The following is a 25,870-nucleotide window of genomic DNA, read 5'->3' on the forward strand; positions in this document are numbered from 1 at the left end:
TGGGCATTTCAGGGAAACAGCCACAAGCAAAACCCAGGAAGCTTCTCAAGGGATTTGCGTAATAGTGGAAGAAAGAAAATAAACAAACATATAATAAATAGGTGATCAGTTAATTAGAAAAATAAAGTACAGTAGGTGGATTGGGGAATGATGGGGAAGCCATGCAGATGCAGGAAGGGGGCCCCTGGCAGGAGCGCTGCGGGTCCCCGAGAAGAGGGCAGGAGGCTGGTTGTTGTGGGCTGGGGTCAGAGGGCTGAGTGTCAACGGGACTTGAGCCCGTTGATGTGCACGGACAGGGGTCCAGTTGGGAGGGCCTGAGGAAGTCGATGCTGAGACAGTGGACGGAGGAGAAGGCATTGAGGACACAGGGTGGTTTCTGAATCCACTTGGAAGGGAGAGTCAGCAGGGCAGGTTGCTGGGTTAGTTATGAAATGAGCGAAGGGTCAAGGGTGACTGAAAGGCTTTCTGCTGGAGCAGTGGAACAAAGCTGCCATTTGGAGACGGGCGGCCAAAGGGGAAGCAGGTCCGAGGCCGAGGGACCCGGAGTTCAGGCTCCTTGTGCTGGGTTTGCTCTGTCTCCTGGGATTCTGAGGAAAGGAACAGAGTGGGTGTGGCCTGCAGAGGACAGGGGTGGGGGGGGAGGGGGAGGGGAAGCTGGCAGAGATGAGAAGGGAAGGGAAGGCCTGGAGGAGGAAGGGTGTCTGGGTGGAGGAAAGAATGGACTAATTTACATGCTCTTTTCAGCCCAGGCCTTAGATGTGACTTGGATGCAGTAGACTGGTCAGAATGAGAGTGCATTTGCATCACTGATGTTGGCCGGATTGTTTTTAACTACCCCTGAGGTTCAGTCACTTCAGTGCAGTTTCACTGTACATGAGCTACTGATTCATTTCAGTTCGAGGCAGGTAATTAATCTTTTTTTTTTTTAGTATTGTTTTTTGTTCGTTTGTTTTTTTTTATACTGCAGATTCTTATTAGTCATCAATTTTATACACATCAGTGTATACATGTCAATCCCAATGGCCCAATTCAGCACACCACCATCCCCACCCTACCGCGGTTTTCCCCCCTTGGTGTCCGTTCGTTTCTTCTCTACATCTGTATCTCAACTTCTGCCCTGCAAACTGGTTCATCTGTACCATTTTTCTAGGTTCCACATACATGCATATATTAATATACGATATTTGTTTTTCTGACCTCACTCTGTATGACAGTCTCTGGATCCATCCACGTCTCAGCAAATGACTCAATTCCGTTCCTTTTTATGGCTGAGTAATATTCCATTGTATATATGTACCACATCTTCTTTATCCATTCGTCTGTCGATGGGCATTTAGGTTGCTTCCATGACCTGGCTATTGTAAATAGTGCTGCAATGAACATTGGGGTGCATGTGTCTTTTTGAATTATGGTTTTCTCTGGGTAAATGTGGATCATATGGTAATTTTTATTTTTTTAAGGAACCTCCATACTGTTCTCCATAGTGGCTGTATCAATTTACATTCCCACCAACAGTGCAAGAGGGTTCCCTTTTCTCCACACCCTCTGCAGCATTTGTTGTCTGTAGATTTTCTGATGATGCCCATTCTAACTGGTGTGAGGTGATACCTCATTGTAGTTTTGATTTGCATTTCTCTAATAATTAGTGATGTTGAGCAGCTTTTCATGTGCTCCTTGGCCATCTCTATGTCTTCTTTGGAGAAATGTCTATTTAGGTCTTCTGCCCATTTTTGCATTGGGTTGTTTGTTTCTTTAATATTGAGTTTCATGAGCTGTTTATATATTTTGGAGATAAGTCCTTTGTCCGTTGATTCGTTTGCAAATATTTTCTCCCATTCTGAGGGTTGTCTTTTCATCTTGTTTGTAGTTTCCTTTGCTGTGCAAAAGCTTTGAAGTTTCATTAGGTCCCATTTGTTTATTTTTATTTTTATTTCCATTACTGTAGGAGGTGGATCAAAAAAGATCTTGCTATGATTTATGTCAAAGAGTGTTCTTCCTATGTTTCCCTCTAAGAGTTTTATAGTGTCCGGTCTTACATTTAGGTCTCGAATCCATTTTGAGCTTATTTTTGTGTATGGTGTTAGGGAGTGTTCCAATTTCATTCTTTTACATGTAGCTGTCCAGTGTTCCCAGCACCACTTACTGAAGAGCCTGTCTTTTCTCCATTGTACATATTTGCCTCCTTTGTCATAGATTAGTTGACCATGGGTGTGTGGGTTTATCTCTGGGCTTTCTATCCTGTTCCATGGATCTGTGTTTCTGTTTTTGTGCCAGTACCATATTGTCTTGATTACTGTAGCTTTGTAGTATAGTCTGAAGTCAAGGAGTCTCATTCCTCCAGCTCCGTTTTTTTCCCTCAAGACTGCTTTAGCTATTCAGGGTCTTTTGTGTCTCCATACAAATTTTAAGATGATTTGTTTTAGTTCCGTAAAAAATGCCATTGGTAGTTTGATAGGGATTGCATTGAATCTGTAGATTGCTTTGGGTAGGATAGTCATTTTCACAATATTGATTCTTCCAATCCAAGAACATGCTATATCTCTCCATCTGTTGGTATCATCTTTAATTTCTTTCATCAGTGTCTTATAGTTTTCTGCACACAGGTCTTTTGTCTCCCTAGGTAGGTTTATTCCTAGATATTTTATTCTTTTTGTTGCAGTGGTAAATGGGAGTGTTTCCATCATTTTTGTTTCAGATTTTTCATCATTAGTGTATAGGAATGCAAGAGATTTCTGTGCATTAATTTTGTATCCTGCAACTTTACCAAATTCATTGATTAGCTCTAGTAGTTTTCTGGTGACATCTTTAGGATTCTCTATGTATAGTATCATGTCATATGCAAACAGTGACAGTTTTACTACTTCTTTTCCAATTGGTATTCCTTTTATGTCATTTTCTTCTCTGATTGCCATGGCTAGGACTTCCAAATCTGTGTTGAATAATAGTGGTGAGAGTGGACATCCGTGTCTCGTTCCTGATCTTAGAGGAAGTGCTTTCAGTTTTTCACCATTGAGAATGATGTTTGCTGTGGGTTTGTCATATATGGCCTTTATTATGTTGAGGTAGGTTCCCTCTATGCCCATTTTCTGGAGAGTTTTTATCATAAATGGGTGTTGAATTTTGTCAAAAGATTTTTCTGCATCTGTTGAGATGATCATATGGTTTTTATTCTTCAATTTGTTAATATGGTGTATCACATTGATTGATTTGCGTATATTGAAGAATCCTTGCATCCCTGGGGTCAATCCCACTTGACTGTGGTGTATCATCCTTTTAATGTGTTGTTGGATTCTGTTTGCTAGTATTTTGTTGAGGATTTTTGCATCTATATTCATCAGTGATATTAGTCTGTAATTTTCTTTTTTTGTAGTATGTTTGTCTGGTTTTGGTATCAGGGTGATGGTGGCCTCAAAGAATGAGTTTGGGAGTGTTCCTTCCTCTGCAATTTTTTGGAAGAGTTTGAGAAGGATGGGTGTTAGCTGTTCTCTAAATGTTTGACAGAATTCACCTGTGAAGCCATCTGGTCCTGGACTTGTTTGTTGATGAGTTTCTTGATGAGTCTGGCTAATGGTTTATCAATTTTGTTTATCTTCTCAAAGAACCAGCTTTTAGTTTTATTGATCTTTGCTATTGTTTTCTTTGTTTCTATTTCATTTATTTCTCCTCTGAACTTTATGATTTCTTTCCTTCTGCTAAGTTTGGGTTTTGTTTGTTCTTCTTTCTCTAGTTCCTTTAGGTGTAAGGTTAGATTGTTTACTTGAGATTTTTCTTGTTTCTTGAGGTAGGCTTGTATAGCTATAAAGTTCCCTCTTAGAACTGCTTTTGCTGCATCCCATAGGTTTTGGATCGTTGTGTTTTCATTGTCATTTGTCTCTAGGTATTTTTTGATTTCCTCTTTGATTTCTTCGGATATCTCTTGGTTATTTAGTAACGTTTAGCCTCCATGTGTTTGTGTTTTTTACGTTTTTTTCCCTGTAATTAATTTCTGATCTGATAGCGTTGTGGTCAGAAAAGATGCTTGATATGATTTCAATTTTCTTAAATTTGCTGGGGCTTGATTTGTGACCCAAGACGTGATCTATCCTGGAGAATGTGCTGTGCGCACCTGAGAAAAAAGTGTAATCTGCTGTTTTTGGATGAAATGTCTTATAAATATCAATTAAATGTATCTGGTCTATTGTGTCTTTTAAAGCTTGTGTTTCCTTATTTATTTTCATTTTGGATGATCTGTCCATTGGTGTAAGTGAGTTGTTAAAGTCCCCCACTATTATTGTGTTACTGTCGATTTCCTCTTTTATAGCTGTTAGCAGTTGCCTTATGTATTGAGGTGCTCCTATGTTGGGTGCATATATATTTATAACTGTTATATCTTCTGCATGGATTGATCCCTTGATCATTATATAGTGTCCTTCCTTGTCTCTTGTAACATTCTTTATTTTAAAGTCTATTTTATCTGTTATGAGTATAGCTACTCTAGCTTTCTTTTGATTTCCATTTGCATGGAATATCTTTTTCCATCCTCTCACTTTCAGTCTGTATGTGTCCCTAGGTCTGAAGTGGGTCTCTTGTAGACAGCATATATATGGGTCTTGTTTTTGTATCCATTCAGCAAGCCTGTGTCTTTTGTTTGCAGCATTTAATCCATTCACGTTTAAGGTAATTATTGATATGTGTTTCTATGACCGTTTTCTTAATTGTTTTGGGTTTGCTTTTGTAGGTCCTTTTCTTCTCTTGTGTTTCCCACTTAGAGAAATTCCTTTAGCATTTGTTGTAGAGCTGGTTTGGTGGTGCTGAATTCTCTTAGCTTTTGCTTGTCTGTAAACCTTTTGATTTCTCCATCGAATCTGAATGAGATCCTCGCTGGGTAGAGTAATCTTGGTTGTAGGTTCTTCCCTTTCATCACTTTAAGTATATCATGCCACTCCCTTCTGGCTTGTAGAGTTTCTGCTGAGAAATCGGCTGTTAACCTTATGGCAGTTCCCTTGTATGTTATTTGTCGTTTTTCCCTTGCTGCTTTCAATAATTTTTCTTTGTCTTTAATTTTTGCCAATTTGATTACTGTGTGTCTCGGCATGTTTCTCCTTGGGTTTATCCTGTATGGGACTCGCTGCACTTCCTGGACTTGGGTGGCTATTTCCTTTCCCATGTTAGGGAAGTTTTTGACTATAATCTCTTCAAATATTTTCTCCGGTCCTTTCTCTCTCTCTTCTCCTTCTGGGACCTCTATAATGCGAATGTTGTCGCGTTTAATGTTGTCCCAGAGGTCTCTTAGGCTGTCTTCATTTCTTTTCATTCTTTTTTCTTTAGTCTGCACTGCAGCAGTGAATTCCACCATTCTGTCTTCCAGGTCACTTATCCGTTCTTCTGCCTCAGTTATTCTGCTATTGATTCCTTCTAGTGTAGTTTTCATTTCAGTTATTGTATTGTTCATCTCTGTTTGTTTGTTCTTTAATTCTTCCAGGTCTTTGTTAAACAGTTCTTGCATCTTCTCAATCTTTGCCTCCATTCTTTTTCCTAGGTCCTGGATCATCTTTACTATCATTATTCTGAATTCTTTTTCTGGAATGTTGCCTATCTCCACTTCATTTAGTTGTTTTTGTGGGGTTTTCTCTCGTTCCTTCATCTGGTACATAGCCCCTCTGCCTTTCATTTTGTCTGTCTTTCTGTGAATGTGGTTTTTGTTCCACAGGCTGCAGGATTGTAGTTCTTCTTGCTTCTGCTGTCTGCCCTCTGGTGGATGAGGCTGTCTAAGAGGCTTGATGGGAGGGACTGGTGGTGGGTAGAGCTGACTGTTGCTCTGGTGGGCAGAGCTCAGTAAAACTCTAATCCGCTTGTCTGCTGATGGGTGGGACTGGGTTCCCTCCCTGTTGGTTGTTTTGCCTGAGGCAACCCAACACTGGAGCCTACCCGGGCTCTTTGGTGGGGCTAATGACAGACTCTCGGAGGGCTCACGCCAAGGATTACTTCCCAGAACTTCTGCTGCCAGCGTCCGTGTCCTCGAGGTGAGACACAGCCCCCATCCCCCGCCTCTGCAGGAAACCCTCCAACACTAGCAGGTAGGTCTATTTCAGTCTCCCCTAGGGTCACTGCTCCTTCCCCTGGGTCCCGATGCGCACACTACTTTGTGTGTGCGCTCCAAGAAGTGGAGTCTCTGTTTCCCCCAGTCCTGTTGAAGTCCTGCAATCAATTCCCGCTATGCTTCAAAGTCTGATTCTCTAGGACTTCCTCCTCCCGTTGCCGGACCCCCAGGTTGGGAAGCCTGAAGTGGGGCTCAGAACCTTCACTGCAGTGGGTGGACTTCTGTGGCATGTGTTCTCCGGTCTGTGAGTCACCCACCCAGCAGTTATGGGATTTGATTTTACTGTGATTGCGCCCCTCCTACCGTCTCATTGTGGCTTCTCCTTTGTCTTTGGATGTGGGGTATCTTTTTTGGTGAGTTCCAGTGTCTTCCTGTTGATGATTGTCCAGCAGCTAGTTGTGATTCTGGTGCTCTCACAAGAGGGAGTGCGATCACGTCCTTCTGCTCTGCCATCTTGGTTCCTGCTCTATCGGTAATTAATCTTAAGGACACCAAGGGGCCAAAACCAGGCTTAAGGACAGCTGATGAAATTTCTTGACTAGTAAGGGAGTTTTAAAGGTGTCCACATCCTTTATTTTTACTCCCGATTGGTACACTGTGGGAGAAGCGACCTGGCCGGCAGATCTGCTCTGTGTTCCTGAAGAGGAGAGCCTGCTCTGGGTGCCTCTTCACCACAGCCCCATGTCAGTTAATTTTGTCAGCTGTCACCGTTTGTCTAATGCTCATTACGCTTTTGAGGAATAAAAGTCTCATTGGATGTATGAAGCAGTGCTCTCCAACATTTGTTTGTTTTCTATTGTGTTTGGTGTCCTGGCCTGCCCTGGTGCTCCCAGGCACTTGCACACACAGGTCACCAGAGAGCAGCAGTAATCGCCAAGCATATGGGTTAGTGTGCCTTGGTTTTGTCCTTTTCATGCCCGTAGTCTTCTTTTTTACCTTGCATACCTGTATTACTTCTCCATCCTCCAAGTTGTTTGCATTAAAATCTTTAATCAAACCCAAAGTCTCCTACCTAATTCTTTTTTAAAAATAAATAAATAAATAAATTTATTTATTTTTGGCTGTGTTGGGTCTTCGTTGCTATGCGTGGGCTTTTCAGTAGTCGCGGCAAGTGGGGACTACTCTTCGTTGCAGTGCGCGGGCTTCTCACTGTGGTGGCTTCTCTTGTTATGGAGCATAGGCTCTAGGCCTGCGGGCTTCAGTACTTATAGCTCGGGGGCTCTAGTTGTGGTGCACGGGCTTAGTTGCACCATGGCATGTGGAATCTCCCTGGATCAGGGCTCAAACCCGTGTCCCCTGCATTGGCGGGTGGATTCTTAACCACTGCACCATCAGGGAAGTCCTAATTTTTTTTCTTGTTAAAACCTTTTAACTCCTTCCTGCTGTGAAGTTTACATTTCCTACTACAGACATTGGTAAAACTTGACTGGAAAATATTGGCTTATTTGTTTTACTAATCACTTCGATCAAAAAAAGTCCAGTTTTTATATGGAGGCTGAGGGGACACGGGAGGAAAGACAAAGGAGAGACCTGGAGACAAAAAAGCTGCATCTCGAGTGAGGCCCAGTGAACCTGATGATGTTTGTTAGTAACTGGCTGTGGTGGGATGGAAGTAGGGTGGGGGGTGGGCAGTGATTCTGATCTGTTTGAAAGCTGAATAAGGGATGTGTGAAATCAGTTAGGCTACGTTTTAGAAAAAATGAGGTCATTGTCCGGTATTATTCTCCATACCTTTTCCCGTTTCCAAACAACCTTTTTTTTTTTTAATTGTAGCTGTGACTTTTTTTTTTAATTTTTAAAAATTTAATTTTGGCTGCATTGGGTCTTTGTTGCTGCGCGCGGGCTTTCTCTAGTTGCAGAGGGCAGGGGCTACTGTTCGTTGTGGTGCGCGGGCTTCTCATTGAGGTGGCTTCTCTTGTTGCGGAGCGTGGGCTCTAGGCACACAGGCTTCAGTTAGTTGAAGCATGCAGACTCAGTGGTTGTGGCTCACGGGCCCTAGAGTGCACGGGCTGCAGTAGTTGCGGTGCGTGGGCTCAGTAGTTGTGGCGCATGGGCTTAGCTGTTCTGCGGCATCTGGGAACTTCCTGGACCAGGGCTCGAATCCATGTCCCCTGTATTGGCAGGTGAATTCTTAACCACTGCACCACCAGGCAAGTCCCTCTCCTTTCCAAACTTTAATGGTCTCTTCCTTTTTGGTAAAGTGGAAAGAGTGGGAGTTATGAATTCTGACTCAGTTCCTTTTATAGTGGTATTAACATGAAAACTTCCCACACATGCTTAAATTTAGGCGATACCCCATCTTCCCAATGAGATGATTCAATAAAACTTTAGGACTGTTGATTTATCATAGTGTATTTAAACTTTAATAATAGAGATGAAATAGTCAAATTTCTGTTCGGAGATTTGACTTTGGGGATTTTACATAAACATTTGAATTTTAAGTTTAGAAGTAATTGCTTTTTCTCCCCATCCTTATTTCCAGAAATAATTTCTTCATCATCACTAGAACCACTTTTGGAGATCTCAAGAACAGCTTTCTAGAATACTTCAACCTCACTTATATCTTTTTGAATCTGCTTTTAATGCTGATTTCTGAAAAATTTGTCCCAAGTCCCTATTCACTCAATAGTAAGATAGTTTGGTTTTTAGTTGCTCTGTGGGTATATAGTCATGGTCATTAGAACGTAAGCACTTTGTATGTTTCTATTTAAGGTGACTTTCAACACTTGTAATTGTTATCACACCTGCGGAACCATTATGGAATCGTTGTCGAGGTTTTTTTTTTTTTTTGCCTCCTTGTAAAATGATTCAGTCAGTGGCCTTTGGAGGCATCCAGAACTGGCATTGACTGAGGTTGTCTCAAGCTATTGTCTCTTCCTTAATTTCTTACCCCAAAATAAAACAGTTGAGTGAGTGTCCTGTAATAGAAGAAACTTGGTCAGTATTGACGTTCTGTATAACTCTGTTGTGAGAGAATTTTGCTGAGGAGTCTGCCTCAGCCCAACAGGAGTGGTACCTGCTTGCTGCACAGCTTCTCAGGTGTTCCTTTCCTAGAGGTCCTGCTGGGACTGTATGTAGCTGGCTTTGTTGTGAGGCCTTTCAGGTGATCGATTTGGTGCTCAGCTCTGTGGATTCAGAACCGTAACAATGTCAGTGGGCCCAGGGTCTCGCGATGGTGTTTTGTTTATTTATTTAAATTTATTTTTAATTGAAGTATAGTTGAACTACAGTGTTGTGTTAATTACTGCTGTACAGCAAAGTGACTCACTTATATGTATATATACACATTCTTTTCCATATTCTTTTCCATTATGGTTTATCATAGTATATTGAATTTAGTTCCCTGTGCTATACAGTAGGACCTTGTTCGTTGATTTAAAATTGGATTGGTACCTGCCATTCAACACACACCACCTTCCTAACGCCCAGGCCCACGTACTGGTCAGGGAGCTGAGAATCAGAAGAGGGGGTGATTTCTCCCCAGCCTGATGAAAGGTCCTGCCCCACCAGGGTTGGGGCTGGGTCAACACAGCCCAGTTCTTTACCTGGGGACATCTTTAGATAGCATGCAGATTGGTTAGAACATTCTTTATCTTTTCCCAGTGAGAATTCAGAACTATTTTGTCAGTTATAACGACATCCAGATTTCCTCGTTGTTCGATGGCAGGCATTTCTGCAAACCTTCAGTCACACATTCATCCTTTAGCCTGGTTGCTCCCAGGGGTTCCTGTCTTTGGTTTTCTCTCTGCTCTTTCCAGCCCTTCCTCTGCGGAGGCCCGAGGGCTTTCGGCACAGGTGCTCGTGAGGTGCTCATTCTTAGTCACTGCTGTCTGTAGCCGCAGCTGGGAATGGGGACTACTGCTCGTTTTGCCTGCCCCTCCCAGATGTGAGGCTGCCGGAGGGGGCGTCTCCAGACCTGTTGGCACACTCAGCACTAGACAGAGAGCCTGGTGTGGAGCATGTCTTCAGATGCAGGGACACCGTTCACTTGTGGACACCCCACACACACACACACACTGTCACGTGACCACGGAGGGGTGAGCTGATTGGACCGGTCAGGAGGGCCCCACACACCCAAGTCATGCCTGCAGTTTTCTGTGCTGCTCTCAGGAGACCAGGCTGTGGTCACATACCAACAACCAGCATGTTTCCCAGTTTAAACTTTGTCGTCTCTGTCCCTCCCACCTGGCCTCCTTTCAGCTTTTTTGTTTATCACTTAGCGATCCCATAATCTTTTGTTGGGGGACGGGAGACGCAGGATTAAAACTTGTTACCTAAAATTTCCTGTCCTTTGCCCTCTACCTACAGTTAGTTGCAAATCTCATTGACTCTGCTCCTGAAATGCTCCCGTTTCACCCCATCCTTTCCATTTCACTGACGTCCTCCTGGTTTTGGCCCCTTGGCGTCTTCCCTGGGCTGGGCTTGGGACCTTCTCACCCTGGGTCTCTCTTACCTTGTGTCCTGCAAACCGCGCCCAAATTAACCCTCCAGCCTTGACTGTTGCTTCTCTACGCACATTTCACTGGCTCCACATAAAATAATTTCCAGCCAGTCCAGTGGTGAGCAGGGAGTAGGGTTGCTTAACCTCAGGGGTCTAGAGCTCTACCGTCTGAAGTAGCTTTGGCATAACTTGTCTGATGAAGTCTCCTGTTTCAGTTAAAAAAATCTTTCGAAACAAGCAACAACGATGAAAACAAAACAATCAGAGTAAACCCGGCTTTCTAGGAAGCTGTGCCACGTCCATGTGCCGTGGGGCCCGAGGGGCACAGTCTCTGCGATGACGTCCATACGCCGACCTGGGTCTGAGGCTTGTAGGGGCCGCAGGGCCCTGCTCATCCAGCACCAGCTTTGTGGACGTGTTGCGAAGCTTCCATCTCTTCAGTGCTCAGGAATTATTTGTGTATCGTGGGGGCTTTCTTGTGGGAGAAGATCCATGAAAGTTCTGAGCCTTTTTAAAAATTTCTGGAGCCAGTTTTGGTAATGTATACCTTTTTAGAAAATCAATTTCTTGTAGGTTTACACATTTATTGCTTTGATTAGTATTTTGCAGTAATCTAATATTCTAGGGTAGCAGTCCTATCTGAGGGGAGCTATGTGGTTTCCTTTCTGTTGTTCCCCAGCATCACAGCCAGTGACAGCCATGTTGTGGGCTGCCGAGAGGAAGGTGTGTCTGCAGCGAAGCCGCGGTGCAGAGCTGCCGGCCACGGGGAGGACGTTGGGGTAGCACTTCGGGGATCCTCAGCGGTAACCCGCTTGGGCTGATGTATACCGCACGGTTTGAATTGGCCCGGGCAGCCTTTGGGATTAAATTAATTTATATCACGTTAGAAAGCATCAGCGGCCAGAGCCAGGGAGGCCTTCTGGAGGCTGAGCCCGCTCCCCAGGTGGTCTCATGGAGAGCAGCTGGGATGGTCCTCGGAGGGCCTGCTGTGCATCTCCTTTGTGTGAGTGCAGTTCTGGGGCCCACGCAGAAGCCCCCGCCTTTGACTGTGACCCCTACTGCCTTGCAGTTGGTTCCTGTGCAGGTGAGAAAGATTCGTAACCTTCTGAAATCAAATACAGCACATATGGCTGTTTTCCTTAGCCCTTTTTCCCTCCTTAGGTACACTCAGCAGGATCTTTGTGCCCGGAGGGTGCAGCTCTGTGATCTTCATCCTTCCTTGGAAGTTGAAGGAAAGAAAGTTGTTCTCTCTTTACCACCTTCTTTCGCAAAAGATTAAAGAAGACTTGTACGGCGCTCAGGAGCAGATCAAACAGTAGAAAGTCCCTGCAGTGACATTTGAGAACAGGTGCTAAGTGGTGGCCGTGCGTCGAAGGAGTTAGTTGTGTTCCCTGTGCTGCACTTGGCTGTCTCTTCTGGACATTCTCCCTGTTTGTGGCGAAGAGTTTCCACGACATAGGCTAAGGGCCCCCTTTCCCTCCCTGGCTCACCCTGGGGTTCTTTTCCCAGCAGCCACCGCTGGGTCCCGAGGGCAGGGCCGTGTGCCGGTGCTGAACAGGCCCGTCCCTAATGAGCTGTGCCGCCAGCTGCACAGAGGGCGAGCCCTGTTCTCCCTCCGGCCCCTCTGAAGAGCGGGAGCCCAGGAGCCCTTCTCGTGTCCCTTCTCGGCTGATTTGCTGATCACCACCACCCCCCGCCCCCGCCCCAGAGCATCTTGGCAAAGTTCAGATTTCTGTCCTCACAGCTCAGTGCCCACAGTGAAAAGGAAATACAAAAGGGGAGGAGGAAAGTGGGGGTGGGGCGCTTGAAGGGTGTTTATTTCTCGTTGCCTTAGCCTAAGCCTCAGGCTCCCGGCTGAAGGCGTATGTGGTAAGGCTTTGAATAACTGGATCTGGAGATGGTTTTATTGGCTCATGCACACAGGCCATGTATTAAGAGTTTGAATTTCTGTTGTTCAGAAACCTGAATTTTGAAAAGACCGCTTTCTATCTCTTCAGTCTGCTTTTTTCTACACACCACCACTTAAGGAAGATGAGATAATTGCTGTGCTCACATGCTATAGAGCATTTGCTGTGTGCCAGGCTGGTCTGGCTTTTATAAGCATTGCCTCATTTAAATCATCACAACCCCTGCACAGGGGAACTTTTAATGTGATAAAGTTTTTTCTTCCTATAATAAATTGTGGTAAAAGACACAAAATTTAGCATCGTTTTAAGTGCACAATTCAGGAGTGTTAAGTATATTCACATTGTTCTGAATCAGCTCCAAAACGTTTTCACCTTGCAAATCTGAAACTCTATCCATTGAAGTGAAAACATTTTAACCGATAAGCCGGCACTTTTTTTTGTTCAGCGGGATTGAAATTGCTCTCCTGTTTCTCCTCTGCTGTCTCTCTGTAACATTAGGCCGAGGGCCGTGAGTGCCGAGGCTGCGCCCGGTGCCCTGGTCACCATGTGGCAGCTGCAGGGGAGGACAGCGGGCTGTCCAGAGGCAGTGCCTTCTTCCTCGGACTGCCCACCACTTGTGTGGGTCAAGCCCTGCCGAGCTAGAGGGAAAAGTGCACCTCACAAGTTACCAGGGGCCTGCATCTATTTTGGTTTGTTTTCTAGGTAGCTTCTGATTTATGAAGCATAATATCATAGAAATACATATGAAAAGCAATTGTATATTTTGTGAGTTACTGTTTGTGAGTCACCGTATCCCATGGGTGAAATGGGAGGCAGGGGGTGGGATTGCATTCATGATATCAGAGCCCTTCTCAGTACTCATTTGAGAGACATTTCAAGCCTGTCCAGTTGCCCTTGGAAGAGCTGATTCAGCATCCCCGATGCACAGCCTCGTATGTAACCGCCTTCCCAGTGGCTACCTAGATTATGGTTGTGCCAGAAAGGCAAGCCCAGGTTCACTGGGGATAGGTTTTCACCAGTGCCATTTAGACTCTCTGCCAGAGTTGGACAGAACAGATCATTTAATAATTTTTTCAAATGTAGATAGGGGTGTTAGTCTTCACTTTCTGCTGATAATGTTAAGAAAACAATGGTTGGGGACTTCCCTGGTGGCGCAGTGGAAGGGACTCTGCACGCCCAATGCAGGGGGCCTCAGTTCGATCCCTGGTTAGGGAACTAGATCCCACATGCATGCCGCAATTAAGACCCGGCACAACCAAATAAACAAATAAATATTAAAAAAGAAAACAGTGGTTGAATCACCAATGAAGCCTGGGTTCTGAGGCCAGCAGAAAGTACAGTGCAACAGTTTTTTCTTTCCTTTTTTAAACCTCAGATTCACAGGTTGTATTTCATAATTCTTGGTTCATGACACATTCCCATCATTGGTTTGTGGATGTTTTCCTTCCGGTTCTAGTGTCAGTAATTCTGGCTAATCTATTGAACGAGGTGGCCTGGGACTTTGTGCTTCAAGGGTCCAGCCTCTTCTCTTACTGCGGTTTCCTTTGGGGTCTTGCCCAGTGTGACTGGGCTTCGGTAGGAGCCTGAATCTTCCCTTGCTCTGTCCCTCCTGTGCTCCTGTTGGGCTCTGGATGTGCGTGTCTCCCCTCCTGCTGTCTGCCTCGTTCAGCTAAGTCCCTCAGAGTCTCCTCTGGGCTGTTGCTCCAGCCGCAGTGGCCTCATCTCCACCCTCTGCCGCAGCAGCCGGGCGGGTCCCACCCTCTCCACGGCAGGCCGGGCCCACCTGCCCCGTGTGCCGCCCCACCCCGGGTGTTGGGCCCCTGGAGCAGTGCCCGTCCCTCCCACAGCACCGGTTCTATGCCCAGCGGTGCTGTGTCCCGTCTACTCCCCCCGCTGACTCCAGCTCCCCAGGGCTCGGGAAGTGCTGGGTGCCCCGGAAATGTTTGTTGAATAAATGAATTCTGACCAAATATAGTTCAAATCCTTGTTATGTTTGGTCGGTAGAATGTGGAAGAGAGCTCTGCCCAAAGGAATTAGTAAGCTAATAGAAGAATAAGAGCCATTGTAATAGACATGCTCATCGTTACCAAATTTGTATGTAGGGCAGGCACAAGGTTTTCACGCTGGGCCTTGTCTTTGAATTCTGAGTTTCGCTCACCTGGGCTTTCAAGACGTCTATGCCCTTTCCTTCTCGGGGTAGTTTGTATTTTGTTTGCTTCTATCAGTTGGTGTGTTTAGCAGTTTTTTGTCATGTGAAGTTTTCGGAGTGCGTGTTTACAAACTTAGAAACTTTTAAACATAGAATAATAAACGGAACAATTAAAATAGCTTTAAAAAGACCGTTGCCATTTTTACAGCAGAAGTGGATCCCCACCTCCTGTGTACACTGCCCGGTACTGGGTGTGGGCAGAACAGACGCTGCGTATTTGGCACACCTCATGCTTTCCAAACCACTCATAAGACCCTCGCAGTTTTGGTTATGAGCCGACCACACCACAAGCGTAGTGGACCCTTGGGAAATGACTTGCATGGTGGGTGGACGGCATCCTGGTGGACCAGACGTGGGCCCTCTCTGCATCCCGGGAGCTGGTGATTGGGGCATGTTCCATCATCTCAGGAAACACTGGTTCACTGTGGGAACTTGAGAAGGGAATAGAATCTCCCAAAATTCCACGCTGTCACCTTTTGTCCCTGTAGCTCTTCAACGAACCTTTGTTCAGGGTATGTGCAAAGTCAAGCTAAATCTTTGGCATCTCTGCCTAAACCCCAAGGACAGCACGTGCACCTCCCCTGGGATTAGCCCCTTAGCACGGCATCACCTCACTTCCCTTCAGGTGATGTCAGCTCGGCCTTGGCGCTGGCAGCCCCTCCCCGGGCCTGTGGGGACCACAGATTGCTCACTTCCTAGTGCCACTTCTCAAGGTAGCGTGGCTCTGGAAAGCTGTTGCGGTTGGCTTGCCTGCTGAAACTCTTCAGTAAATGAATACTTTCTGAGTAATTACGTATTGGCTCCTTTACACTCTTGCAAAGTAATAGAAAGCAAAACAGTATATTAATATAAGTTAAGCTCTTTTATGACTGTGCTGCATTGACTTGTAAAAAGAGGTGTCTGTGTGTGCAGGTGAAAGGAATGGAGCTTGGTAAGGAGCAGTGGGGGAGTAAACTCTTGGAAAACCAAAAAGGAGGGCAGTTGGCCCGTGACGGTGACGGCAGTGGTGGTGTGGTGGCGACCTGGAAGGGATGAGCTGCTGGCTGTTAGGAAATCTGCATCCGTGTCTGAGCTCTCAATCCCTCTCCCTTCTCCTCCTCAGGAGTTAGAAGCAGCTCTTCACAGAGATGACGTGGAGTTTATCAGTGACCTGATCGCCTGCCTACTTCAGGGCTGCTATCAGCGAAGGGATATCACGTGAGTAACCCCAATCTTACCGTTTCTGGCGGAGGGAAGGAATTAACCAGTCCTAGTGATGTTTCGTGTCTCCTGGAATAAACCAGAGCAGATCACCGGCCAAGACGTAACAGCATTTACACACGGTTCCCAGGTCCCGTGTTTGGCTCCTTCTGCAGCTGAGTTTTCATTTTATTGTAATTCTTGACTTTATTTCACTCTCAGAAATCTATATCCCTTACTGTTGGGTCCACCAGCTACCATATTCAAGTGTGGAATGTGTTCTCTCAATGTAGGGCTTTCTTTCTGATCTTTGTTTTCAGTATTGGTAAAATGATGCCTAACAAATTAAAACTAGATTTTTACCGTATTTCTGCCCCTGGGGTATGTATCTTCTGTCATGTGAACAGTGGCATCATTTCTCTTTTTTTAAAGACACATTTATTCAGTGTCATGATCAGACTATTACATTTAGCAGTCAACAGCATGGGTGCAAAAAAAAAAAAAACCTACATTAAAACCCTTTGCTGGAATGCTTTACACTTTCTACAGAACAGAAACTAAAATAACCTGTTATACAATTAGTCACAAATAACAGTCCTCGAGTTTTTTTGCCCATACACATGAGTATTGTCTAAAACATGTCTTCTTTGTAGCAGCTAGGCCCTGCCACCACTGTGCTTGGCTGAGTTCACAGATCTGTTGTAACCTGTAGCTTCCCTGTCACTTCTCTGGCTCTCCTCTCCTGCTAAGCTTTGTTTCCTGGCAGTAATCAAAACCTTCTGCCACTGCCACAGCTACTGCTGCTGCTGGAACCACCACAGCCACCTTGGTTTCGGGGTTTGGCAGACTATTGACCTCCACCACCCTAGGGGCCAGAACTTCTGCCTCCAAAGTTTCCTCCTTTCATGGGTCCAAAATTTGAAGATTGATTATTGTAACTGCCGAAATCATTGAAGCTTCCACCACCTCCAGAATTGCTTCCATCATTACCAAACCCATTATAGCCATCCCCACTGCCACCATATCCACTGCCACCATATCCCCCGCCACCGCAGCTGCCACCAAAGCCACCTCGACCACTGAAGTCTCCTCCACGACCAAAATTGTCATTCCCACCAAAACCCCCCTCCACGACCACCACCAAAGTTTCCAGAACCACTTCGGCCTCTTTGGCTGGATGAGGCACTAGCCATCTCTTGCTCAGATAGGGCTTTCCTTACTTCACAGTTGTGGCCATTCACAGTGTGGTATTTCTGAATGACAGTCTTGTCTACAGAGTCATGGTCATCAAAGGTTACGAAAGCAAAGCCTCACTTCTTGCCACTGCCTTGATCAGTCATGATTTTAATCACTTCAGTTTTCCCATACTGTTCAAAATAATCTCTTAGATGATGTTCTTCAGTGTCTTCTTTAATGCCACCAACAAAAATCTTTTTCACACTTAAGTGGGCACCAGGTCTTTGAGAATCTTCTCTTGAGACGGCCCTCTTGGGTTCCACAACTCTCCCATCCACCTCGTGTGGCCTTGCTTTCATGGCCGCACCCACATCCTCCACAGTGGCGTGTGTGACAACCCTGAAGCCTCTGGAGTGCCTGGTGCTTGGATCTCTCGTCGCCACACAGTCTGTGCGCACTCCCCGCCGCTCAGGATGCCTCCTCAGGCTCGCGTCGCTTGTTTCAAGGCTCAAACCTCCGACGAAGAGCTTCTGCAGCTGTGCAGCTCTTTGGGAGACCCTGACTTAGACGTGACGGCAGTGCGGGGCGGGGAGACGTCAACGATGCTTACTCGGCTGCGTCCACGGGCAGAAAGGAGTAATCTACCGAACGTATCTCTAGCATCATTTCTAGCGTGGAGCTTCTGGGCCCCCGCACGCCATAGCTGCCAAGTACACAGCTGTCTGGTGCATTGAGATGTGTAGACATTTGGAGCAAGATTTCATCTCTGTCAGCAAATAAAGGGTCTTCCCGATAAGGCCTCATCCCTTGTTTTGATAGAGTTGATAGACGTTCTCTTGCTACTACGTTTCCACACAGTTGGACTGTGAGGCCAGCTCCCGGGAAGCTGAGACAGGACGGGGCTCCCCGTGCAGGCAGGAGGCTGGGGTGCCACGGTTTAAAAAAAAGACGGTGTCTGAAATATTTCTCTGCTAGTAGATCCACTCCTGGACGCTTGTCAGGGCTGGGGGTAGACGTGTGGTAACAAGGTGAATGAGGGGTTGACGAGCTGCTCCTGCATTGAGCGCGGAGCTTGGCGTTCGCGCGTGCGCGCGCACGCGTGTGTGTGTGTGAGCGATCATCCCTCTTCCTTTCTGTGTGTGTACTTCTGCCTGTTTCATGCTGTAGTCGTCGTCTCCTGCATTCTCCACGAGTGTACTGACTGTCCCCAGGGCGTCTAGGCTGTTGTGCTAAACAGAGAGTAGAAAGAAATCTGCCATCTTACCACTTAAACACCATGACAAGGGGTTTAGTATGTTTTCTCCCATTTTCTTTTTGAGATGTAACTTGGGAGTCTGTGTGGTTTTTAAGCAGTTGTAGTCATACTCTGTATATAATTTCACTTTTTCATATCTTCCATTTTTTTCCTCACAATGATAATTTTTCTTATAACCACTTTTTTCTTTAAATGGGATTGTCAAATACTCCGATTTAATAGATGGACGTTTGTGCCCAGCTTTTAACTGTTATAAACATGTTATATTACATAGCCTTGGACATAAAAGTTTGCACACCTTAGTGAATCATACTCTTAAATTTCTGCAAGTATAGTCACTCCGTAAAAAGAAATGCCCACTTAAGATTCAAAAAATAAATTTCCAGGCCGCTCACCCCAGGGGTTGCTCCATTTCACCCATGACCATCAGTGTCCGAGGGGGTCTGTTTGCCTCACCTCGCTCTGGCCAGGGTGCTGGAGGGCAGATGCCCTCGGGACCCTCGGTCCTGGGCCCCACTGCAGAGTGTGTGCAGTTGCCATGGCAAGCGCTGTGACATCCACAGAGCACGTGGCCTGTGTGAGAAGGGGCCGTGGACCGAGCTGTCATGGGGTGCTTCCTGAGCCAGTGCCCTTATATTACAGAGCCCATTAAGAGGGTGAGTGGAGGAAGGACGGACCCCCCCCCCCCGAAATTGCAGGTAGGAAGGTGGGTGTCCGGGGTTCGACACCCTGGAGCAGAGGCTAGGGGTTGCAGAGCAGAAGGTCCCATGTGTTTCAGAGATGTGATTCATTTGAGCTGCAAAGTCCAAAGTCTTATTAGCCCCTGAGTGTTAAATTTTGGTTCGTCGCCAGCATCTGAAATGCGACTTCATGTTGAAACCCAGTTTGTAGCTTTTAGAAAGCATCTAAGACACTGATCAGCTGGAGGGAAAACAGGGCCCCAGCCTGCCTGGTGGCTCTCGACACAGAGGCTGGTTGTCACACTGCATCTGTGGGGCTTGCTTGGCCCACCTGCTCGCCTTCTTTCCCTGCTGTCTCCGACAAGCACAGCCATTCGAGGAATCCTGTGGCCACAGCACAACAGGAGTAGGAGCCTAGTAGGCCTTGTAGGCTGAGCAGCGAGTTCGGGGGTGTGATCCTGAGGGCAGGGAGGGCGGGGGACCAGGAAGGGGCGAGTGAGTAGATCAGGCCTGAGGGCAGAGGCGAGCCCATCATGAAGGCCTGTTAGGGGGTGAACGTGATGACCTGGAGTCTCCTGCCTGACAGGCTGTCTCTCCAGCCTTACTGCGCACATTCGTGGTGTGTGGACTTGAATTTCCTGTTACATACTTAGGCCGTGTCTTCCATGGGTGTGTTGGTTGATGATCAAGCACAAGAAACGCCCATTTAAAATTTGCGGGGCAGGTGTCGCACGCCTGCCTTCTGTGTGATGGTGGGGATGGGGGCCAGGCTGCGGTTGAAGGTCTGAATAGCTAGAGTTGGCTCATACCATCTATGGAGTAGAGCTTCCCTTCCCTGTTGGCATGTGGTGTCTATTTGACATTTCACCAGGTTTTTGACACGTGAGAATCCACTCGGCTCTTCCTGGCTGTACCTGCCAGTCTCTTTTGGCTCTGATACCATTGTTCTTAACTAATCCTGCTTGTTAGTTCTTCCAGAAAGTGATACAATCTTGTCATATTCCATAAGGAATCTCCTTATTTTGATTAAAGTCCTTAGGTTGTGGGACTCCCCTGGTGGCACAGTGGTTAAGAATCTGCTTGCCGGGCTTCCCTGGTGGCAGTGTCCGCCTGCTGATGCAAGGGACACGGGTTCGTGCCCCGGTCCGGGAAGATCCCACATGCTGCGGAGCAACTAAGCCCTTGCACCACAACTACTGAAGCCCACAGGCCTAGAGCCCGTGCTCCACAAGAGAAGCCTCTGCGATGAGAAGCCCGCGCACTGCAACGAAGACCCAACAAAGCCAAAAATAAATAAATAAATATATTTAAAAAAAAAAAAGTCCTGATGTTGCTCAGTAAAAAGTTGTAGCTTTGTTCATGTAGGTCAGATCCGTTCCTGGGTTACTGTAACTTGTGTTGCTGCTAAGAGTTGAGTGATACTCACACACTGTACAAGTACTTCCAAGTGTAGAATGTGATATATTCCTAACATATTCTTGTGTTTGTATCTTGAATCTGCCCAGTTTATTGACCTTGATTTTTTAAAGTTGATTCTCTTGTTGTTCTAGGTTATCATCCCCCTTCCTTTTCGTGTTTGTGCTTCTGCCTGTTTCATGCTGTATTCGTCATCTACTGCTATGTAACAAATTACCCTAAAACTTAGCAGCTTTAAACATCAGCTTCCGTGGGTCAGGAATCTGATGTCCCGGCCATGCTTCTGGGACCGTGGCCACCGCAGGCCCGCCCTCGGGAGGGCCTATGTTTGTTTCCTGTGGCTGCTTAGCGCAGTTCACAGGCCGAAGAGCTGAAACTGCATTTGGTATCGGTCGGTTTTGTGGGTCTGCACGTGGCTTGTCAGGGGCCCCGCTCGGCGTGTCTGGAGGCCTAGCTGGGGAGGGACACAGGGTCCTTCAGGCTGCTGGCAGAGTCTCCCTGGCAGCTGTAGGACCCAGGTCTTTGTTTCCATGCGGCCCTCTTGGCCCCGCTGTGTCTCCTCTCTTGACCTGGCGTGCTCGCGGGAGTACCCTCGCCTGCCCAGTTTTGTGACCAGAAGCGAGCCCCAGATGGGCTGTGCCCCACTTGGGAGAGCCCAGCACATGCTGTGAACCCCAGGGGGCCTGTTGCACATGCTTTTGCTTGTTAATAGTGACTGTCTTCTCCAGAGGAAAACTGCATATTGGTGGGGAGGCTTATGCTGCATCTAATCACGTGTACTTAGTTATTAACAACGTATCATAAGTTCTCTTTTTTCCTAGGCTTTTGGACAAGAACCAGTTGATTTTTGGATAGTCACATGTGGTCCTATATAAATGAATTGTCAACAAGAGGTTTTGATTTTCCCTTTTGTTTCAGTAAATGGCTATAACTAACTTGTTCCTAGTTTAATTTTCTCCCATATTTACCATTAGCCTCCACTATAAATGTACTTACATTGATAATATCTCCCATAGAAAAACAATTAGTTTGAAGATAACGGGTGTTCTACAGGATATTCTTAGCTTAGGCGCAGGCTTCTCCCATCACTCATCTACTTTCACTTTGGCACATTTCATTTCCTCAGTCTTCTTGTGAGGCTATGAAGAAGAGGTAGAGGGAGATCCCCTCAAAGGCTAACCGGGTCCTGTTTTACAGGGAAGGAAACATCCAGAGACTTAGGTAGCTGGTTAGAAGATGAATAATCCCTACAGAGAATTGAGAGATCAGGAGCCCAGATCTTCATCCCTCATAGAATCTGCAGTTTGAGTCTCTAACTCTGACTCTTTGTTTTCTGTCGTCTTTACATAAAATTAATGATTTTAGCAGTATAAAAAAATAAATTCTGGGCTTCCCTGGTGGTGCAGTGGTTAAGAATCCGCCTGCCAATGCAGGGGACACAGGTTCAATCCCTGGTCGGGCAAGATCCCCCATGCCGTGGAGCACCTAAGCCCGCGTGCCACAATTATTGAGTCTGTGCTCTAGAGCCCGCAAACCACAACTACTGAGCCCATGTGCCACAACTACTGAAGCCCACGTGCCTAGAGCCCGTGCTCCGCAACAAGAGAAGCCACCGCAATGAGGAGTCCGCGCACCGCAACAAAGAGTAGCCCCCGCTCGCTGCAACTAGAGAAAGCCCGCACGAAGCGACGAAGACCCGATGCGACCAAAAATTAAAAAAAAAATTAAAAAAAAAAGTTTTAAAGCATCGCCTAAAGTAGTATAGAGCAGAAACCCAACGCGTTCTTAAGATGGGGTGCCAGGTGGGCTGTTCTGGACAGTTTGCTTTTTCACACGTGTGTAGCTAGAGGTGCAAATAGCATTTAATATTTCAGAATGTGTCTGTCTCATCAAGCTGTGCTGGCTCGTCAGACACCCGCAGACAACCGTGTCACCCTGTCTTCTATGTCTTCCCCCAGCCCTTCTGCTTCTGGGTACGGTGCAGAGCTGCCCGCCCTCCCCAGTGCTGATGGCAGGCCTCTTAACACTAGTTTCTTCCTTATGACACACTGTGTCAGTTACTCCTAAATGATTTCTTTTGAAACGAGAGGTTAATTTATTTTAAAAAAACAAAAAAATGACCCTAGTTAAATAAATGTCATAAAATTTCAGATGCTGTTGTAACCGGGAGGAGAGAAGAGTTTTTTCCCCTTCCTTTTACAGGCAGCTGCTTCTGTGACTTTTTTGCTTTTGAAGGAAACTGTGAGTCTCAGATGGACAGAAGCAGAATTAGTGGGGGGCCCGTCAACCCCCTTTGGTGGGGGTATCCTGGTGCCCTCCGAGCTCGTCCCCCTTTCCTGGGGACAGCGGGTGGCAGTGTTGGTCCTGCTGTTCTGTGCTGGGCCAGGGAGGCAAGTGATGGTTCCACCCTTTTTCATATCATACCTGTGAGGTGTCAGAGCATTGCTGAAAACATAATCTGTAAATTGTGTTAAAAACAGCTAAGTATACATGAAATAAAAAAACTTCTGAATGGGCAAGTAAGTTTGGGGTCTGATTGATCCAAGTTGAACTAATTGGTCTGAAGTGAGGCTCAGGCTTCAGCCCTTTAAAAACTTGTTTTTGTCGATATATTATAATACACACAGAAAAGGGCATATTGCTTAATCATACAGCTCAGTGAATTTGTACAAACTGAATACACCTACGCAGTGATCACTCAGACAAGAAAACATCACAGTGAATTTTACTTTTCATTGAAAGGAATTGCCTAAAGTGATTGCTATTCTGTCCCTCCAGTGGTATCCACGTACATTTAGAGTGAATTTGTGCTCGGTATTCTCTGAAGTTTTATTTTCATCCCACCCTAAAGAAAGAGGATTTTGGACAGATGAATGCTTGCCTTTCTTGGTTCTAAGGCTTACCTGTTATGTGGAGCTAAGAAAGTTCCTTAATCTCTTTGTGCGTTACTCGCCTCATCTGTAAAATGGGAATGATAACCATACCTATTACTAAATTTATTGTGAAATTAAATGAGTTCACTCATGACAGCCTTAGAACAGTCTTGAGCTTTTAGTAAATACCAGAAACATCTACGTGTGTGGAGTAGGAAGTGGATATTGACCCAGGCTACTGCCAATGTCTTAAATGTTGCGGTTTGCACGTCTCAGAACTGGGGTTAGCAGACTTCTGCAAAGGGCCAGAGAATAACCATTTTAGGCTTTGTGTGGGTGACATGGTCTAAACTACTCCCCTCTGCCATCCCAGTGCAAAAGTGGCCAGAGCAGTGCTTCGTGACTGATTGTGGCTGTGTTTTATTAGATTTTCATAATCTGGAATTTGAATTTTATATCATTTTCCTTTGTCATAAAATAGTATTCTTTTGATTTCTTTTTTCTTCCAACCGTTAAAAAAGAATGATTTTCACATTCTTAGCTTACAGGCTAAAGATAGACATTCAGGCCAGCTTTGGCCCATGAGCCATAGTTTGCCCCTGTTTTTAGAAAATTAAATAGGTTCCTATTTCTAATTACACAAACTCGGTCACCATGCTGCTCAAGATAATACATTTCCATCTCCTCAGAAAGTGCCCTTTGCACTAAATCTAACCTCCCCACACCCCCAAAACCCCACTGCATCCCACGCAGTGACCTGATTTTTATTGATGCAGATTGTTTTGCCTTATTCTAGAATTTCGTGTGTGTGTGGCTGGGATCATGCAGTGTGGGTTCTGCGTGTCCAGCTTCTTTGAGGAAGCACAGGGTCTGTGTGATACTGACACTGCTATTTGTATCAGTTCTTCGTTCCTTTTAGGGGAGGGGGTCTGCATTGGATTCCAGTGCAAAAATATATGACAGTTTTTTTGTCTGCTAGTTGGTAGACTTGTATGTTGCCTCCAGTTTGGGGCTGTTGAGAATAGAGCAGCTGTAAACACTTGCACGGATGTTTTCGTGGATGTCTTTTCGTTTCTCTCAGGAATCGCTGGGTCGTGCGTGAGAGCACGATTGACATTGACTTGTTTTCTAAGCAGCGGTGACCTTTATTCTCCTACCGGCAACACATGAACAGTCCAGTTGCTCCATATCTTTCCCGACATCTGTTAATTTTAATTTTACCCAGTTTTTCATTTTACTGATTCTGTTGTGTGTGATGTGGTAACTCATTGTGGGTTTAATGTGCATTTCCCTGATGACTAGATATATAATGGGCTGTGACTATTTTCTTCTGATGTGTAGCTTGCCTTTCCATTTGTTTGACACTGTATTTTAAAGAATAGCAAATTTTAATTTTGTTGAAGTCTAATCTATCAGTTTTTTCTAGTATGTTTTTTCCTAAGAAATCGGGACATACCTTAATGTCAAGATATTTTTTTGAGGTTTTCTCTTAGTTTTAGAGCTTTAGCGCTTTTTGCAGTTGGCATTATGATGCATTTTGAGTTAGTATTCGTGTATGGTATGAAGTAGAAGGTCAATCAGTGTCCATTTTTCCTTACGAATTTCATCTATGTTCAGTCTGTTTCTGGACTCTGCCTTATTCCATTGATCTATATGTCTTATATTTATACAAGTACCAGATTGTCTTGAAATTGGTGAGTTTTCTACCTTTTTATATTTTAGTTTTGCTTTTTTTGACTATTCTGGGTTCTTTGCATACAAATTTAAAAATCAGCTTGTCAACTCCCCCACCCCCCAAAAAAGGCCTGCCACAGAAAATGGACATTTTGAGCAATGTTGAGTTTCCCAGTCCTTGACCATGATATGTATCTCTCCACTTGTTTATCTTCCTTTATTTGAATTTTTTTTTTTTTTTTTTATTTATTGATTTGGGTGCACTGGGTCTTAGTTGCGGCGTGTGGGATCTAGTTCCCTGACCAGGGATTGAACCCTGGCCCCTGCATTGGGAGTGTGGAGTCTTAACCACTGGACCACCAGGGAAGTCCCTGTTTATTTTCTTTAATTTCAGGAATATTGTATAGTTTCATTGTAAAGATACCGTACACCTTTCCATTTGTGCCTAAGTATTTTATATTTTCCAGCTATTTGTTGCCATTATATGTAAAATACAATTGAGGTTTTTATATTGACCGTGTTACTATAGTCTTCCTGATTTCACTTCTTAGTTTATTGGTCTTGTTGCTGACAGGAGTTTCTGTAGTCTGTTTCCGTTCCAGCCTCTATCCCGGCTCTCTGTCCCAAGAGCTTCCTTCTCTTGTCTTATTACTGTGCCAGCCACAACTCCTGTGTTGTTCTGATCTTGGGGGAAAGTGTTCAGCCTTTCACCCTCAAGTGTGATGAAGTGCTGTCCCTTTTGTCTGTTGCTGAATTCAGTTTGCTGCTGTTTTGTTGAGGATTTCTCCATGTATGTTTATGAAGAATATTGGTCTGTAATTTTATTTTCTTATGAATCTTTGTCAGGTTTTGGCACAAGGGTTGAGAAGTGTTCTCTTCTCTCGTTTCTGAAAGAGTTTGTGTAATTTCTTTTCTTTTTTAAAAAAATTTATTTATTTTATTTATATTTATTTTTGGCTGCGTTGGGTCTTCGTTGCTGTG

At 45.4% G+C, this 25,870-nt stretch overlaps 1 protein-coding gene across 6 annotated transcripts in view; it reads left to right on the forward strand.

The window, feature by feature from the left end:
• Positions 1-25,870, forward strand: part of CECR2 (CECR2 histone acetyl-lysine reader) — a 152,760-nt gene that overhangs the window by 74,407 nt on the left and 52,483 nt on the right. For all 6 annotated transcript variants that reach the window (XM_033867274.2, XM_033867275.2, XM_033867277.2 and 3 more), the window contains exon 2: positions 15,739-15,833. In XM_033867274.2, the coding sequence (XP_033723165.1) occupies positions 15,739-15,833 (95 nt within the window). The remainder of the gene's footprint in view (positions 1-15,738; positions 15,834-25,870) is intronic.

This window comes from Tursiops truncatus, chromosome 11 (genome assembly GCF_011762595.2).
Source record: "Tursiops truncatus isolate mTurTru1 chromosome 11, mTurTru1.mat.Y, whole genome shotgun sequence".
Classification (NCBI taxonomy): Eukaryota; Metazoa; Chordata; class Mammalia; order Artiodactyla; family Delphinidae; genus Tursiops; species Tursiops truncatus.